This window comes from Gopherus evgoodei, chromosome 11 (assembly GCF_007399415.2).
Source record: "Gopherus evgoodei ecotype Sinaloan lineage chromosome 11, rGopEvg1_v1.p, whole genome shotgun sequence".
In the NCBI taxonomy this organism is placed as follows: Eukaryota; Metazoa; Chordata; order Testudines; family Testudinidae; genus Gopherus; species Gopherus evgoodei.
The window spans coordinates 36,916,725-36,934,815 of NC_044332.1; the positions used below are offsets into that span (position 1 = coordinate 36,916,725).

Below are 18,091 nucleotides of genomic sequence, written 5' to 3' on the forward strand. Positions count from 1 at the left end.
GCAAAATCTGACCATGATGCAGAGCCAGGAGCTCAGGGTGAAGAGGAAGAGATATGGGAGGACAAATCAGTGCAAGAAGGTCAAAGGACCAACACTGTCTTGGCCACATTGAAGCAAAGAGAATGAGTGTGGCACAATCCCATTTCACCTTGAGAACAACATGTCAGATGATTGCAATTGGAGCAAAGGCCTACAAGAGTGCTGATTCCCAGCTCAGGTGAGAAGCATTGTCAGGGAGCCCAGATTGAGACACCTCTGAGAGGAAAACAGACATCTTTTGTCTCTCATGGCAAACCGATCTATCATTAGAATACTCCACTCCACAAATATAGACCAAATGATGCTGGGCTTCAGAGACCATTCATGATTTGGGGAGAAATTTCTGCTGAGGTTATCTGTCAGGTGATTCTGGATCCCGGGTAAGAGATTGGGGAAAACGTTACCCCTGTGGCCAATGCAAACCTTCCAAAGTTTGTTTGCCTCCTGACACAGAATATTGGAGCATGTGCCCCATCTGTTCCCATAATACATCAGTGGTATTTTCATTAAGGATGTGCACTGCTGAGTCCCTGATAAGATAACTGAAAGGCCTTCCTGGCACTGTAGATGGCATGGAGCTCCACGATACTGATATGCAAAGAAGCTTCCAGTTCCAACCAAAGGTCTTGAACTTTTGAGCCCAGGTGTGCTCTGTAAGCTGTTAAGGAGGCACTGATGACAACAGTCCTGGTTGGTGGGGACTAAGCAAAGAACACCCTGTCACACACTGCCCTGAAACTGTCCACCACCATTAAGTAGTCCAGGACTGGCAGAGGAAAGAGGACCAGTCTGTTCAAGGAATAATGATTCTGAGGATAGACAAACTTCAGTCACTTTTGAAGAAGACAAAGGCACAATCTGGCAAAGTAGAGTACCTATGTGCATACAGCCATATGGCCTGTCAACCTTGGGCATACTCAGGCTGTAGTTGAGGGCTGAGATTGTAGTTCCAAACATAGGTGGCAAACTGCATGGAACTGGTCAGTCAGCAGAAAACACACTCAAACTTGTACAGTCTACAGGGCCCCAATTAACTCAGTTCTTTGAACTGAGACCAATGCTGACTTTCCATTGTTTAGGATAAGACGCAGGCAGTCAAAGCAGCATAGTGTGAACTGAACATCAGAGAAGACTGCTTCTCTGGACTTCCCCTCAGTAACTAATTATCCAAATACAAGATATGAATTCCCCTCTTCCTGAGGTACACTGTCACTACAATTATGCACATGTTAAAAACTCAGGGAGCAAAAGACAGATTAAGAGGGAGCATGGTGTATTAATAGTGCCAGTCCACCAGAACAAACTGGAGAAAAAGCCTGTGGCTTGGGAGAACTGCAATGTAGAAATAAACATCCTGAAGGTCCAGAGTAGCAAACCAGTCAGCAAATCTCTGACACATCTGGTACTGGCCATTGTTGGAAGGCTGAATATTGGACTAGATGGACGATTGGTCTGACCCAGTATGGCCATTCTTATGTGATTTCATGAGGGGAGGACAGTTCATAGGGTGACCATCCGGAATCTCATGAATCTAGTGCATTTGTTGAGGTTGTGGAGATTGAGGAAAGGTCTCAAGGCGAGGTCTTGGGTTTGGGAATCAGGAAATACTGAGAGTAGAATCTCTGTCCCCAGTGCTGCAGGAAAACTTCCTCTACAGCCTGTAGAGCCAGTAGAGACTGAACCTGCTAGAGAAGCAGTGAAAGGGGTCCCTGAAGAGGGACAGGGTAGGGATATGGGGGAGGAGGGATGGAGAGAATTGTATGACATAGCCCAATCTGACAGTGCTTAGGATCCAACTGTCGAAGGTAACTGAGTCCCAGATGACACTGTAAAAATGAGCCAACCTGTAGAGGGGACAGGGATGGAGAGGTCACCATCAGATCATTACCCTAGACACACAGGTCAAGATGGGTACTTGCTGCATGCTGAGGGAGGATGAGCTGGCTAGCTACAATCTGCAACCAGAGATCTTTCATCTCTGGGATCTATACCCCTTTCTGGGGTAGTGCAGCTGCCTTACAACAGACTGCCTGAAGAAATGCTGTGAGTGGTATTGCTATTGTTGCTGCTGACTGCTATAAGGGCATCTCTAAAGCCAGAATATAAACCCCCAAGGAACACAAAGTAGCTTGGGAATCATTTAAAAAAAATCCCGGGTTTCATTTGTCTTTTCCAAAAATAATACCCAACCATAAGGTAAATCCTCAATAGCCAACTGCACATCAAGTGTAATGCCTGAATTCTTCAGCAATGAGGTCCTCAGAGTCACCACTGATGCCATAATTCTGGTCAAAGCAACCATCACAGCCAGAGCGGACTGTAATGGAGTCTTGGTTACCAAAACAACCTTCTGCAATGAACACCTTAAACTCTGCCCTAGAAGCATCTGGAAATTTGTCTGCAAACTTAGACATGGCTGCCCAATTAAAGTTATATTTATAGAGCAATGCCTGTTGGTTTGCAATGTAAATCTTCAGGGAAAGAGAGGTATAAATCTTCTTCACTATCAAATCTCTGTTTTGGACTCTCGGTCCTTAAGCATAGGTTTATAAATTCTCTGTCATGCACTGTTACTTGCTGCAGTTACCACAAGAGTTAGTGTCCAGGTGGGAGTAGAAACTCTCAAAACCCTGCATGGAGACAAAGTACCGCTTTCCCACAGGAGGTAATGAAGTATGAGTATTCCAAGGGGTTGGGCCTTTCCAGGCTCCAAGAGAAGCTCATTTATTGGGAAGGCTACTCTCCCTGGATCTGGTGGTCAGAGAATATCGAGGGACTTGGAGCACAAGGTGCTCTGGGCTGGGACCGAGGACAGGAGGAGGGATCAGGGCTGGGGTATGGGCTTGGGACACGGGAGGGTGGCTCAGAGGTGTAGGCTCCAGGAAGTGTTTACCTCAAGCAGTTCCCAGATGCAGCGGCATGTCCCCCCTCCAGCTTCTACGCGGAGGCGTGGCCAAGTGACTGCTGCACACTGCCCCTTCTGCAGGTGCCACCCCTGCAGCTCCCACTGGATGCAGTTCCTGGCCAATGGGAGCTGTGGGGGGTGGCCCTTGGGGCGGGGACAGCATGTGGAGCAGGGCACCAGAATGGGGCAAGCCCTAGACCCCGCTCCTCAGTGGGAGTTTGAGGGCCAGATTAAAAACAGCTGGCGGGCCATAGTTTGCCCACCCTGTGTTAGATGGACCTGCTCCCTCATGCATGCCAGAAGAAGTACATTGCCTATCAGCTCTACTCTTAGAAGATGCAGAAGAGTCTTGCCCAAGCCCTGGAGTGGTCACAATTAGTCTTATGGGATCTCTCCCTTGCAGGGGGCGGGGGGGGGAGAGAGAGAGATAGAGAGAGTGAATTCTTCTTCTTCCTGTTGGGGGACACAGCATGGTCTAAACAGAGTGGCATCCTTCACTGGCTCTGAAGACGACTGCTGATCAGACGAGGTTATTGGTGCTGAAATGGGCCTCCAGAAGGTGATGTTTCAGCTCTAAATGTGTAGCCATTTGAGTTCTGTTCTTGATCATCTTACAGATGGAGCTCTATTCCTTACAGTGTCTCTCGCCAAGACACAAGAACCTCATGTGGGAAACTGCTGTTGGGGATGACACCTCCACCCTCACTACATACACAGGCAATGAACAATGCTTGAAACCTGGTGAGGGCATCAGACAGAACAACCAACTAATCAAACTAACCCTAAACTACACCTAAGGTTCTATCATCTAGAGGAAAGCAAGAAAAATTCAGAAAGCAGACTGAAAATATGAGGTGAAAACACCACACCAAGGTCTGGGCGATGAGAAGGAACTGAAGGGTGTCAGTGGCCCTTATATAGCCAGGGAACGACCTAGGGCCAAAGGGCACGAGTGCCACCATGAGTACTGCTACGCAAAGTTCCGTGGCTTTGGTATGCTGGGCACACATGCACCTACGTGGAATACACAGCTGAATCTACCTGAAGAACCGTCTTGCTTTCCTACCAGAAAGCATTTCAACTCAAACATTTAGAGGTTATTGTGAGCACTACTGGAAACAAGCAAGGAACTAACTTTAAACCTTTTGTTGAATTTCAAGTCTGCAGAATTTTGTTGACCATGAGAGCTCATATTGAACAACATGAACTAAGCTGGTAATGAAAGTCTTATACACTTCTCTCTCCACCCCAAAACACACAGTGGGAGCAGGCCTTATTTTGTGCATGCATGTATTGGAGAAGGACCTTAGAAGAGGGGGTAAAGGGGAGATTAGCTATATGCTGTTGCTATATTTTGCATGTTAGCAAAGTTGTGTTTTTGTTGGTTCTTTAAATATCCCTAAGGCATTTTCTACCACAACAAACAAGTGAAGGAACTGCATGCTAAATGCTTTTTGCAACATTTACTATATTAAACTCTAGGTTTCTTGATTTTGCTCAGGACTTTAAACCAGTGATCTTCCAGAATGCAACAACTGTCAGAATCTTGATAATCAGTACATTTACCAGTTATCCACGTTAATGGACTTAATATCTGCAGTTTGCCAATACTGAAGACGGAGACAATTTAGTATGTCTCAATGCAGTTCTAAGGGCTTGTCTACACAGTTTTGCAGCAATTTAACAAAACTATTAGAAAGTGGATTTATTTAAGTTGGTGCAACTCTTAGGTATTTATATTGGTATAGCCGATTTCACTGAATAGCTACACCAGTAAACCCTAGGAACTTTCATCTATTTACCACTCAGTTTTTCTATTTATGTAGTAAAAATTGGTGCAAAAACTGTGCTTTAAGATTTTCAAAATTATTTTTAGTATTGTACATGGATTCAATCTAAACAAGACTGTTCCTAGCTCAAGACAAAAAGGCAGGCCCTGCAGGGTTTGTTGCATGTCAGGGGGCAACCCTGAAGATTGCAACCACAAGCCCCACCTCATGGCTATTCCGGAGCAAAGGGTGCAGGCAGCAGAATCCGCAGCATTTAGTGAGGCCTGCAAAGAGGTCCATGCCACTGCCTTCTCTTCCTCAACAATAGCTGTAAACTCAGTTCTGAAGGCTGGTGGAATCAGCTCTTTAAACTTCAGCTCATGGGCCTCCATGCTGAAGTTGTATCTACTGAGGATAGCTTGTTGGTAGACTATCCTCAGCTGCAGGCCTCTTGTTCAATAGATCTTTCTGCCGAAAAGGTCCATGTGCTTCGATTCATTCAACTTGGGAGTTGGTCCTTGCTGCCCCTGTCTCACCTTCTCATTGACTGCAGCCACTACAAGGGAGCATGGCTGCAGGTGTAAGAATAAGTACTTATAGTCCTTAGAGGACACAAATTACTTGCATTCCAAGGCTTTAGCAGTGGGTGGATCGGTGCAGGGGTCTGCCACAGTCTTAATGTTGCTCTGAATTGTTTTTATCAGGGGTAGAGCTATCCAGGATGGCCCTTCTGGTGTCAAGATGTCCACCATGGAGTCCTCAGGTTTGACAACCTCCTCCGCCTCCAACTCCATGTTGCAGGTGATCCTACAGAGTAGGTCATGGTGTGCCCTCACTAATATCAGGGATCCACACTGGATCTGGTGAGCAGTGTCTTGACAGGAGCAATCAGAAGCAGTGGTGTGGTGAATAGTGCTGGGCAGGAAAGGGTGTCTACTGCACCATGGCCAGCTTGCCTCTAGGTGGCATTACTCACAGCAGCACTGGCCGCTTGTCTCTGACTGCTGGGTGCTGAGAAGCCATCGTCACAATTAGATCTCTGGCAGCATCAAAAGCATTAGAGCTACACTCCCACTCTGAACTCCTCCACCTGGCACCGCCTGTCCAGGGAACTGTTGAGCACCAGACTTGACAGTCCCCTCCCAGGAACTGAAGTCAGTGACAACAACTCTTGCTCTCCAGGCACCGAGTGCTCCTTCATAGGATGCACTACAGTTGCAACTAGTGGCTCAGTTATCTTCAAGACCTGGGAATGACCCCTGTCGGTATTCCTGTGCTGCTTGTGTGGTAGCGGTGAATGAGAGCGGTGCGGGCTGTCTCCACAGTTCACGGTGCTGGGGAGCGCTGGTGCCGACTCTTAGGCCAGAGTCCTTCCTCAGCACCATGTCACGTACTGAGGCCGGGCCACTCTGCACAGATGCGCTCAGTGCTGGATCCTGACTGTCCATGGCAGGTTGAGGACCAAGAGCAGGAGCAGTTTTAGACAGAAATTTCGTTTCTTTCTGGTCCAGGGGTGGAATGCCCTGCAGATCTTGTACCTTTCTGCTTGGTGCGCTTCCCCCAAACACTTTAGACATGTGTTAGGGGGGTCGCTGGTTGGCATAGGCTTGCTGCAAGTTCCGCAGGGTTTAAACTCGTTGCTCAGAGGCATGCCCTGGAATCCAAGGGGAAGGTAAGGGAATTGGGGGAAAACCCCCGCTCCCTAAACCTTATCAGCTATATACACTAAACTAATGAACTACTAAGACTTCAACTACAAATACAACTGGAAAGAATGTTAAGGGAAGCACTTGCTAGGCAACAACCACAGTTCCAATGACGGTTACTGGCGGTTAAGACGGAACTGAGGTGAAGGGTCAACAGGAGCAAACCACCAGTGGGGCCCCTGGACGATCGAGATACAAAAGGAGCGCTTAAAAACGATAAAGTCACTGCGGAAAAACCAAATGGATTCTTTGCTTCAGTCTTCACGGCTGAGGATGTTAGGGAGACTCTCAAACCTGAGCCAGCTTTTGTAGATGACAAATTGGAGGAATTGTCACAGATTGAGTTGTCGCTAGAGGAGATTTTGGAATTAACTGATAAAACTTAACAGTAACAAGTCACTCTGACTGGATGGCATTCACCCAAGAGTTCTGAAAGAACTCAAATGTGAAGTCAAGGAATTAACTAGGGTTTGTAACCTGTCCTTTAAATCGGCATCTGTACCCAATGACTGGAAGATAGCTAACACAACACCAATATTTTAAAAGGGCTCTAGAGGTGATCCTGGCAATTACAGACCAGTAAGTTTAACATCAGTACCGAGCAAATTAGCTGAAACAATCATAAAGAATAAAATTGTCAGACACATAGAAGAACAAATTGTTGGGCAAAAGTCAACATGGTTTCTATAAAGGGAAATCGTGTCTTACTAATCTATTAAGAGTTCTTTGAAGTGGTCAAACAAACATGTGGACAAGGGGGATCCAGTGGACATGGTGTACTTAGATTTCCAGAAAGCCTTTGACAAGGTCCCTCATCAAAGGCTTCCTTTATTCATTTTCTACAATTCCTAGCTTCTGATTCATTACTATTAACTTCCCCTTTCTTCCATTCGTGTATGTGTGGTGCTTCAGTAGGGCTAATTTCACAAAGCTGAAAACAAGTGAGCCAAGTCAGCTGGGAGAAGCTGTGTTCCATAACGTGCAGGTTTGTAGAAGGCAGGGGAGGCAGCGATTATATCTACAGCTACCAGGCCTGCACTTTATTCTGCTTACACATTTATAATGTGATCAACTCATGATCATTACTTGTCCCTAAGCTATAATTAATTTTTATTTCTGTGATCAGTTCCTCTTTATCTGTTAGGACTAGTCTAACTGTGATGGCAGCAACACCGAGTTAGGAAACTCATCTCTAACATTTAGAAATTTCAAACATGTTTCAGTATTGGAAGCATGAGACCTCCAGCATGTCACTCAAATTTAAGTAGTACCCCATGATCATGCTGGGCTTTTTTTCCTACACATTACAGATAGGTGCATAAAAAGGTGGCCATCCTGTTCCATATTGTGACTGGATGGTCAGTAGCAGACCAACTTATACCACACTTTGTGATTTATCTAGTAGGACATTGATCCATAAGCATTCACGATAATTTTCTTCCAAGTTATCAGTGACTTAAAAAAGGTAATGCCATTTTTGATAGAGTGCCAGGATACCACAGATCCACACTATAATACTTTTTGATCCACTATTATCCATCCATGCTACTTTTCTTATTGCAGTTTTATTCTGACATTAAATTATGCATAAAACAAGATGTAATTGACAGTTCAACACAAGAGAAGAGAAATATCACACAAAAAGTTAAAATGGCTATTTCAGAGCTTCATCAAAAAGAGTGTCATATACATCTTATGCTATATTTACTGTGCAGCAGTAAGCTAGCTTTACTGCAGGTTACAGTGAAGGTGACATCAACTCATTTACTATTTTTAACTACTATAATACTTTTTTCTTATAGTGTATTTTCTTAGTAATGTATATTTAGAATCCACCCCATGAGAATTATCTATTAAGGGTTTTTTTTGGAGGTTTTTTGCTGCTCCAATAAACCCCCCTAAGATTGTATTCAAGACCTTTGTGAAAACTAGCCTGGGAATGCGCATGCTGAACACTACCTTGAGAATGCTCCAGGCCAATACTAGCAGCTACAGAATTTTCCAAGGAAAACTGGAACAGTCCCAAAGTAGCTATGGAGGATGAAGACCATTTCAACCTGTAGGACCCCAAATATTGCTACCTACTGTCCCCTACCTCCCAAAGGCCCTGGCCCCCACTTGCTTATAGTCACATCTCTAGCAGATTGGATCTATTGTTTTCTTCTGTTACTAAGAGAACTAAGGAGAGTTCATGTATCTTCCAAAACAGTGCGTGAGCATACCACCATGCTGGTGCATATGAACACCAGGTGCCACAAATGTGTACAACTCTCCCAGTCTGCATAGGAACAACACAAAAAATAAATTTTATACACTTTGCTAAAATCTGATTTGTAAACATATTACACTGAGGTTTCTATAGCTCAGTGGTTTGAGCATTGGCCTGCTAAACCCAGGGTTGTGAGTTCAATCCTTGAGGGGGTCATTCAGGGAACTGGAGTAAAAATCTGTCTGTGGACTGGTCCTGCTTTGAGCAACGGGTTAGACTAGATGACTGCCTGAGGTCCCTTCCAACCCTGATATTCTATGATAATGTTAAAATTGATACTATCCCTTTAAGCCCACTTACCAACTACAAAAGAATCCAGAGGCTAACCAGAGCATTACTGTGCCACCTAGTGTTAGAATACAGATACTACATGCATGAAACAAAACAAGGGTAATAGAACTCAAACAAAATTTCTCCTTACCTGCTTTGCTATTTCTCTTAAACAGGCCACTCCTCGTTCAAAGTTAGGAAATACTACAGAGCCATACTTCTTGTATTCAGGGATTGGCCGAATTTTTATTGTAACTTCTGTAACCACTCCAAGGGTTCCTTTAAAAGAGGAAAATGAACATAAACATTTCAATGTCACAAAAATCTTTCTTGCTTTCTGACAACGTATATGTTTGAGTATTTTCATACTATCCCATAAGTGAGATGCCTTAAGAAAATTAAGTGAGATTTGTTAAATGTATTTTAAAGCCTGGAGCAGTATTTTTATTGTGCATCATTTCACTAAAAGTTTAATTTTTCTTCCTACATAAGCCTCCGATTAGAAGTTGACAGTTAAGGCAAAGTTCTTCAAACTGGATCAGATTTTTTCAGAAAATGATCAAATAAGCTCAAGATGTATAAAAACTAGTAGTTTTAATACAGTATTCTGTAAAAGCTCAGCTGGTTTACTGCATTTACACCAGGCTTTGCCACTGTTTTTGACAGGCTCTAAATAGACCTGTCAAGGAAAGAAAACAGGTTGCCATATCCAGATGTGCAAGACAGTGAGGTTTAACAATATTTTCCCCATTCTACTCAGTGATTTGTAGAGGGGGCAATCAGGGTTTTTTTTTGTTTTGTTTTGATTATTAAAAGATTTGGATTAGGAAAGATAGGTTAAGACAGTTTGAAAATCCTTTAACATTAGGACACTAAAAACAAACAATTTAGGACAGAAAAGATTTCTTCAGGTAACAAGTTAACCAGTTCAAATTACTGAAGTTAACCTGAAGACCATACAAGAGATATTAGAGGTCTGCCAGACTAGCGATGACAACTTTTCAAGTTGTTAAACTGGTTTTGGGAAAGCCATCACAGAGTCTGACTAACTGTTAACGGGGGGCTATTCAATGTTAGGATGCCTTGATAAAATGGCAATATGTTGTGCTAAAACCAACTCAAACTAGTGTTGTAAGTATGGTTTCAGTGTCTTCAAACAAACTGAAAACATTTAAAAATATGCAAAAATGTATGTGCATCCAATGCACTCAAGTCAGAAACGTTTGTTAGCACATGTGCCCCAGCCATCTTTGTTCCTGGAGCCAAGACCATAAAAGGGGTGTGACCACCGCCTCTCCCTCCATTTATTCACACTAATACCTCAAATAGTGGGGGAAGGTGGAATGGTCATGAATGTATCTGAACGCAACACATCAAAGAACAAAAGTTATTGTATAGGTAAGTAATAGTTTTTCCTCCTTTGAGTGATTGTGCACATATACATTCCACTGTAACTCACCAACAGTTTCCTTACAGGTGATAGGACTTTTGATTATTTGAAAAGAGACTGCAGTCAAAAGCACTGTTGCACTGACTTGCTGAAGTTGGCACTGTCCCAGGAAGCTTGAGTGAAAACAGTGTCTGGAAAAGGTATGTACTGGCAACTGCGTTGCTGGTTTGCAGATGTCCACTATTGGTATGTTACTGATGAAATATAATAGGACCTAGTGGGCTGTTATTCTCACAGGAGGAGAAAACTTAGCTAGATTATAGCAGAGCTTAATACACTCCAATACAGTGAGATAAATATTGGATTTAATGGGTTATTCTTTAATCCTTTCAGCAAAGGCCACAAAAATTCTAGGAGATGATCTGAAAGACTTTGTGAAGTCCAGGTAAAAGGACAGAGCCCTCTCAACATCCAAAGTATGAAGCTCCTCTTCAGCTCTGCTAGAATGAGGTTTTGGAAAAATACACCAGAAGATGAATTGTCTGAGGTGGAAACAGTTACATGAACTTCAAATGTGGCCTAAGAAAACCTTGTCTTTGTGAAACATTGTGAAAGTGGGGGGTTGGCTTACAGTGCCTGGAGCTCCGGTTCCCTTCTTGCATAATTGCTAACAGAAATGCAGTTTTCATTCTTCTTCTCATCAGATATGGACCTTGATATGACAATTTGCTGCAGCCTCATCAGCGAAGTGCAGAGCCCTCAGAAAACCATCAAATCTGTTCAGAGGGCAGTCATTAGTGATGTGAGACACTGTCTTTGGCCACAGCTGCATGTGGGATCCTCTCATTGGCCCCAGGGATTGGAAAGCTGTTTGCACATTGACCTTGGTCTGTTCAAAATCCATGAATGGGGCAAATAAAAGCTAGGTACATGCATGGTTGGGTCAATTATAAGAGACTGGTTTCTAATGTCAGCTGCAGATCATTCACACCACATCAATACCTCAGAGAAATATGGGTAGGGCAAGTGGGCCCACAACAAGTGCCTTGACGACAAGCACGCTTTTGGGTAGTTGAAGAGGTCGGTGTATAGTGGTAGGCTTGGGTTTGCCCTGATCTTCTCAACAATTCTGGCTGTAGCAACCAGAGGGATGTGTGGAAGAGTGATGTGGCTTAACACAAGAAGCAACATGTGTAATCGCCACAGTTATGATGTGCATGATTGAGTGCAGTTGTGTGTCAACCACCTTTACATGAGACAAACGGAGTCAGAAGCACAGTATTCTGCTGCAGCGTTAGAAAGGGCTAGACCAGATTGGCGATTTTGAGCATTTGGCTCCCTATAAACAGCTGGCCAATTTGCCTAGAAGGTTGTTTCACATCTTCATCTTATCTACCTGAGGAAAACTGTGGCTAAGATATGTGAGAGCTCTATCTGGGTTACTCCAAGGTAATCAGCAAACCACATTCGAAGTGCTTTCTAGAGCTGAATTCTGGGTTGCCTGAAAACTGGCAATGCCAAACAGTAAGTTGATGGTGCCAGTGTGAACTGCACTGACGATACAGGAGGAACTGATCACGTTTTGGTGGCAGGTGATGCAGACAATGCCATTGTAGCTGAGGCAGCTACAATTAGAATCAGACAATAGAGTCCTGCAAAGGGAGACAAGTCCTTTGCCGCATGAAAGGCTTGTGGCATTGATGACACTGACAATGGAGGTAAGTGTACAGCCATTGGAGATGGAACCAGAGCCAATAATGCTAGGGTTGAAGCTCTCTCCATTAAAGCAGAAGGCACCAGTCTCGACAACCGTGGTGGACGTGGAGTCTGAGTGGTGGTGCTTATGACCAGACCTCACAGCATTAGATGACTTTTCAAGTGCCTTTTTGTGGGATGAGGAGAACTTTCTATCAATCTCAAACAGTTCTGAACACTGCAAGGAGGCCACAGGAGAGCAAGATCTCACCCATCATTGGCTTTGGAGCCTTGGCAGCTAGACATGCACTTCTCATGGAGACTTTTGGTCATGGTCAGGCTCTGAGGAAGGAGATGTTGCCATTTCAAGAAGACAAATTTTAAGACAAAACTTCTATTTCTTTGTCCTAGTGGGGAACAATCTACAGCTAGAACAAATGAAAGAACTTGAATAGATCTGATGGAAGAATGATTACAAAGGGAAGAAACAAACCAGCAAAGGAACTGTACACTCATTTTTTCTGTAATTGGCCCACTAACACAAGGGTGCAACAAGTTTAAGTACTCATTTAAAATTATTCCATGGAGCAGATAAAAGCCAATTGTAAGCCAAGAGGTGCAGATACCCTTATAAGAAGAAACAGGAGCTCACCTAAACAAATAAAGCAACTTCTGTGCTGATCAGTGACAGGAATAACAGCCCTGCACATGTAAAATTGTTTAAAACCAGAGGATTTCTGCATGGCAAAAAACCTACTAAAACAGCTCTTTAAACTAGAATTTCAGTAAAGTGAACTATAATTATAGTTAAAGGAGAAAATCTCTTTTCTGAGCTGGCTAACTGAGCTCAGAGGCAACGGGAAAGCTCCAACTCTTCCTACGGTTGTAAGAACAGAGGGAGGCCGCGGCCACTTCCATTTTGTGTCTTCTGCTCCAAATATGAAGATGGCAGAGACCACACACCGCCCAATGGTACTGATGCCAAAAGTCTGGCCGCACACACTTTTATTGTGGGAAATATATATGTGCACAGTTACTTGAAGAAGTAGAGGCGGCTTTTATCCTGCAGTTTCAACAAATTTACTAACTAATTACATTGCAAACTCTTCAGGACAGCGACTATGTCTCTCTATATTTGTGGAGTGCCTAGCACAGTGGGGATATAATTCTGATTGGGGCCTTTTGGAACAACTGCATGACAAATAATGGACTGAAAAAATGTATAGGTTAAAAGAGATTTCATTACTGCATGAAACACACAAGCAAGATGACAAGCTCAGTATTGTAATGATAAACATTTTTTCTGATGTGTACATGGCAATGATTTGTAAACCTATTAGAATTTCCTAGAAGCTTGAGTTCAAAAATAAATTGATTATAGTTAGAAACACGAGAGCTGTTTTGAACATGCTTTTTTGTGTGTTTGTGCAACACAACAAGGCAGCTGTGATGAGAACCAAAGTGGTACCAAAATAAAGGAAGATTCTTCAACTGTAGTACTACCCATTAAGTGAAAAAACTATGTTTTGAATAAATAAAACTCAAAAGATTTCAAACCATTACAGAAACTGATTTAATCTCACTAATGGCATCTTGATATTACTTTTGTTTATACCTTCAGATCCCATAATGAAATGATGGATGTCAGGTCCTGTTGACATGCGAGGTACTTGACAGCTTTTTTCTATTACTCCTCTTGGGGTTACCATTTTTATATGAACCACCTGTTTAACACATTATACAGTGATGAGTGTTAAACATTGAATGAATATATAGTCAAGTAATTAACATATATGGATTAATATAGTCATATTAAAATTTCCATTATACTATAAAATTTGGAAATCCTATAAATTACCCCCTAGAAATTTTGTGGAGTAACCTGCTAGCAACTAATAAATCTAATACAATTCAGTTAGTGAAAGCAGATTCTCCTCATTGTTTTGCCAAATCAAACTCTTCTCTTCTGTCCCTTTATGCATGTCACAGTTAATCTACAATTAAACATTTTGTTGGGATTCTCATGATATCCTAGCCTATATCTTTCTTTTGTTTATGCCTCATGACTGCATTGGTTAACTCTCACATACAGATACTTACTACATCACAGGAAAATAGTAGAGAGAAGGAATATAACCTAATGGCTTCTCCTGAGCTCTTCATAAGACCATGAAGAGATTTTCATAACATGTGTATTTACATAGTAAAGTTCACTTTTATTTAAGCAGTTTGTATAATAAAAACATTTTAATAATGAATTAATGGACACTTAGATACAGCAAGCTCAGAAACAAAAAACAAAATAAAATTTATCTGAAGATTTCACTACAAGCAAATACATTATTAAATATTTGTTGCACAAAGTACCAAAAAAGTGATTAAGCCACATCAGCCAACTGACTATTATTAAACATATCACGTTCACCAACGTTTTAAGGACTACCAACCCAGCAGGTAGGTTGGAGGACCGTCATCAAAAAAGTTAAGAGCCAATTGTTTACCATTTTTAAAGACAAGTACATAATTCAAATATCAAGTAAATATACATCCGGTCCTGAACGATTTTAATGGATTAAAATGGATTTGAAAATTATTCTTCCTCCAATGACAGAAGGTTTCACATGCCAAAGTTTAATTTGACGTAAATTAAGGTCTAGTCATACCTAACTATTTGGCATAATCCCTGCACATGTAAGTTATATAATAGAAGGGTGCCTCAGTTACCAGGGCACAATCAGATGTCATATCTTGATAAATATTAATCTTTGTTCAGATACCTTAAATATTTCAGTCCTTTAAGGCACTACTAGACAATTTTTTTTTTGGCAGCTACAGATGTAAGCCATCAAAATACTTAACTTCACTTTGTACAAAAAACTTTTTTCCACTTCCACTCTCCCTGCCCCCATGCCTACCAAAGTCCCAGTTAGTTACATATTGGTCCACTGGTATGAAAAGATATTCTGTTCTAAACGTGATTTTTAAAAAAATAGGGTAAGGACTCTGGCCAGCTGAGATCTTGACAGGAACATATCCTTCCTTTAAAAAACAAAAGAACAAAACAATCCCCACCACTCCCTCACACCAAGAAAGCTGTTTTTCTTTTGCACCACTTAATACAGCAGCAGTGACAAAGAAATTCAATGAAGCTTCAAAACAGGAGGTGACAATACTTTATATAAAGAGTTTAGTCTGCTTAATTTCACTCACTCTCTGCTATATATGGGAGGAAAGGGGGAGGGAGAGAGGAAAAGAATGAGAGATGCATAGTCATTTTTAAATTATCTTTCCATATTTGAAGCAGCCTTAATATACGGCACTTCCCTTTAGTGAGCAATGAAGCTATAGTAGGATTCTGGTGTCACTACTGTAAATGTTTACTGTAAATTCTCAAATAAAATATTAATAATGATGCCAGAACTGTATTATAGTTCCATTGTTTGCTAAAAGGAAGTGCTTTATTCCAAATCTGAAGCAGCCTTAATATAAAGGTAATTTAAAAACTGCTATACGCCCTCCCAATTTCTCTGTCCCAATTATGAATAATTTACAGAGGCCAGACCTGAATGCTTCAAATTGGAGGGGAAATACTAGACAAATATTGATAAAAAATTACCAGATCTTCAATGTTTCCGTAGCTGTTCTTTTTCATGCCTGATGCACGTGTGGCCACCCATCCTCCAAGGGAGCTGAATTCCATAGAATCTGGTTCATGGCCTGTACAGTAACCACTCTCACCAAGCTAAAGATAGAAAGCAATATTCCATTGATGTAAGATAGCCTGCTTTTGCTTAGTAATCAACGTATTAATTTTTAAGAACATTTTAGATTTTAAAAACTTGCTAATATAGGAAGGAAAAAATTAGTATCTTGGACCAATATTATTCAGGTATAAAGAGTCAACTCTTTTGAGATTTAAGTATAAATTTGATATAAATGAAGTGGTTCCGTTTCTACTGTGCATACGCCAGCAGTATATTATACTATGAGGCCAGTTCTCTCATCATACCCTCCACCCACATTTTAAAACAGACTGCCATTGTTTGCAAAGATGTGATTCAAATACATGTGGAGAAATAACTAAAGTAACTTCCAACTTCACTTAAACATTTCCAATAAATAAAGCACTTAATTTTTTTTTCTTTCTATCCTAATGTTATGTGCAGTAGAAGTCTGCAGAAATTCTGAGCAAACTGCTTGTATTTAATTCTCTCAAGAAGGAATGTGTTTTAATGCACAGCCATCTGGTTGGGCTTCCTGTATGCAATACCAATGACAAATTTGTAATGCAGATCATGCATTCCTGTACATTAAAGTTACTTGTTTCTCATTTTTCTATATTAGTTTGACTCTGCCATCTGTACAACACGTGAGAGTGTGATTGAATCCCCTTAAAAATGCAACACCAAAGCTGTCCCACTGAAATAATGTAAAAAGCCAAGCAATCCTGTGTTGAATGGTACAGACCCCACCAACTGCATTTACTATATTGGAGATCTATTTGTGTTGACCAATTTGATAAAGATCCAGTTAAATGTTTGCCATTTTCACGTATGCTATCTAGGCTATAGGGACAGTAGCTATATTTGTGCGCACACACTTGTGTGCATGCAAACTATTATGTCTGAAAACACCTTAAAAACATTAAGGGCGCAAAGTTACCACTCAAAAATGGCATTCAATGCCAGAATTTTGGTTGCCTGCACAACCTTAATTCAACCTCCCCTTCTTTGTATACTTCCTTTTAGTCTTTCATTGCCTGAACACACTATTTCCCCCCCACAGGATTGCTGTCTTAATGCACAGCTGTTTGGACAGTGCTCAGCAAATGAGCAGCTACTCAATGGATGATATGGGAACTGAGGGAGAGAGAGATTAGGGTCAACACTTTACACTCATTTTGGGTGCCCTATTTGAGGTGCTAACGGCTTGATTCTTCAGAGAAATTAGCATTTTATAGCACATCATTTGTTCAGAGCACAGCTTTTGATGACTTTAGATACAGTTCTGAGCACTCAGCACTGCTGTCTGTTACAGCCATCCCCTATTCCATTTTGTTTCTTACAGCTGTCCCCAGACTCCATTTTGTTTTCTGTTCTCCTGTGGCTGCCCTTCCCTGGCTGTTAAGTTGTTTACCAGGGCCATTGCCCTTCTCAAAGGGATGGCCACTTGTGCTGCGTGCTAAGTGGGACCACTGCCCTGTTCAAAGGGTTAGTCCTGTTATCACCTCGTTGAGCCTGGGCTTGGTGTAGGGTAGGCAATGTCCAGAGCGGCAAGACCTAATGTGTTTTTAAGATCCTGGGCATGAGTCATAGGCCTCATGTGCTCCTGAGTCACCAATTGCACAGGACTACGTCCAGGCATGTCTCTGGGCTTACTTTCAGTTTTTTCCCTGTGCCCCCTCTCCTGTGACAGAGGGAGCCTATCAGGATTACTGGCGGGAAACTGCCCAAGTTTGCCTTTAAAACTAGACATTTTTTAAACACACCTCAGAAAGGTTCCTGCAGTGCTGCCTGGTCTGATCAGCCAGGGGATCGGGGGGTCCTTTCTCCGCTCTCCTTTTATTTTTGAGCGTACCCCCGTTTTTTGAACGCCCCCCCTCACGAAGAAAGAATTGCTACCTGAGAGATCTCCTGATTATTGAGACTGTATCGAGCCCTCCTTGCCTCTTCTGATGTTGCTGCTGCTGCTGCCTTGGGGACTGGTAAGAATCCCTCTGTAAATCTTTCTATACTTTTATTTTATTATTTTAGCTGCTGGCTCTGTTTCCCCAGCACACAGACTCAAGCTAAACCTTGGTCTGTGTCTTAAAACCTCTCTTAAACTCCAGGGCTCTTTGCTGCTAAAAATAAGTTTGTGCCGCTGCTAAGCTCTGCTCCTGTGGACTTTGCCTTGGGGCTCTCTGCTTTCAGCTGTATCCACCGCTGTAGCCACCATCCCTTGGCTTCCTTGGGAGCTGGGTCCTGAACACATACCACTCTGCCCTCTGTAACCTCCCCATAGCATAAGGTGCACCATAGGTCTTGTTTTTTTTTTCAGTTTAATAAG

General features: G+C 42.2%; 1 protein-coding gene across 4 annotated transcripts in view; it reads right to left on the minus strand.

Moving 5' to 3' along the window:
• The window catches only part of AGPS (alkylglycerone phosphate synthase), a 184,094-nt gene that overhangs the window by 61,150 nt on the left and 104,853 nt on the right, over positions 1-18,091 (minus strand). For all 4 annotated transcript variants that reach the window (XM_030580509.1, XM_030580510.1, XM_030580508.1 and 1 more), the window contains 3 exons: positions 15,660-15,785; positions 13,659-13,767; positions 9,110-9,237 (listed from right to left, as the gene is read on the minus strand). In XM_030580509.1, coding sequence (XP_030436369.1) covers positions 9,110-9,237; positions 13,659-13,767; positions 15,660-15,785 — 363 coding nt within the window. The remainder of the gene's footprint in view (positions 1-9,109; positions 9,238-13,658; positions 13,768-15,659; positions 15,786-18,091) is intronic.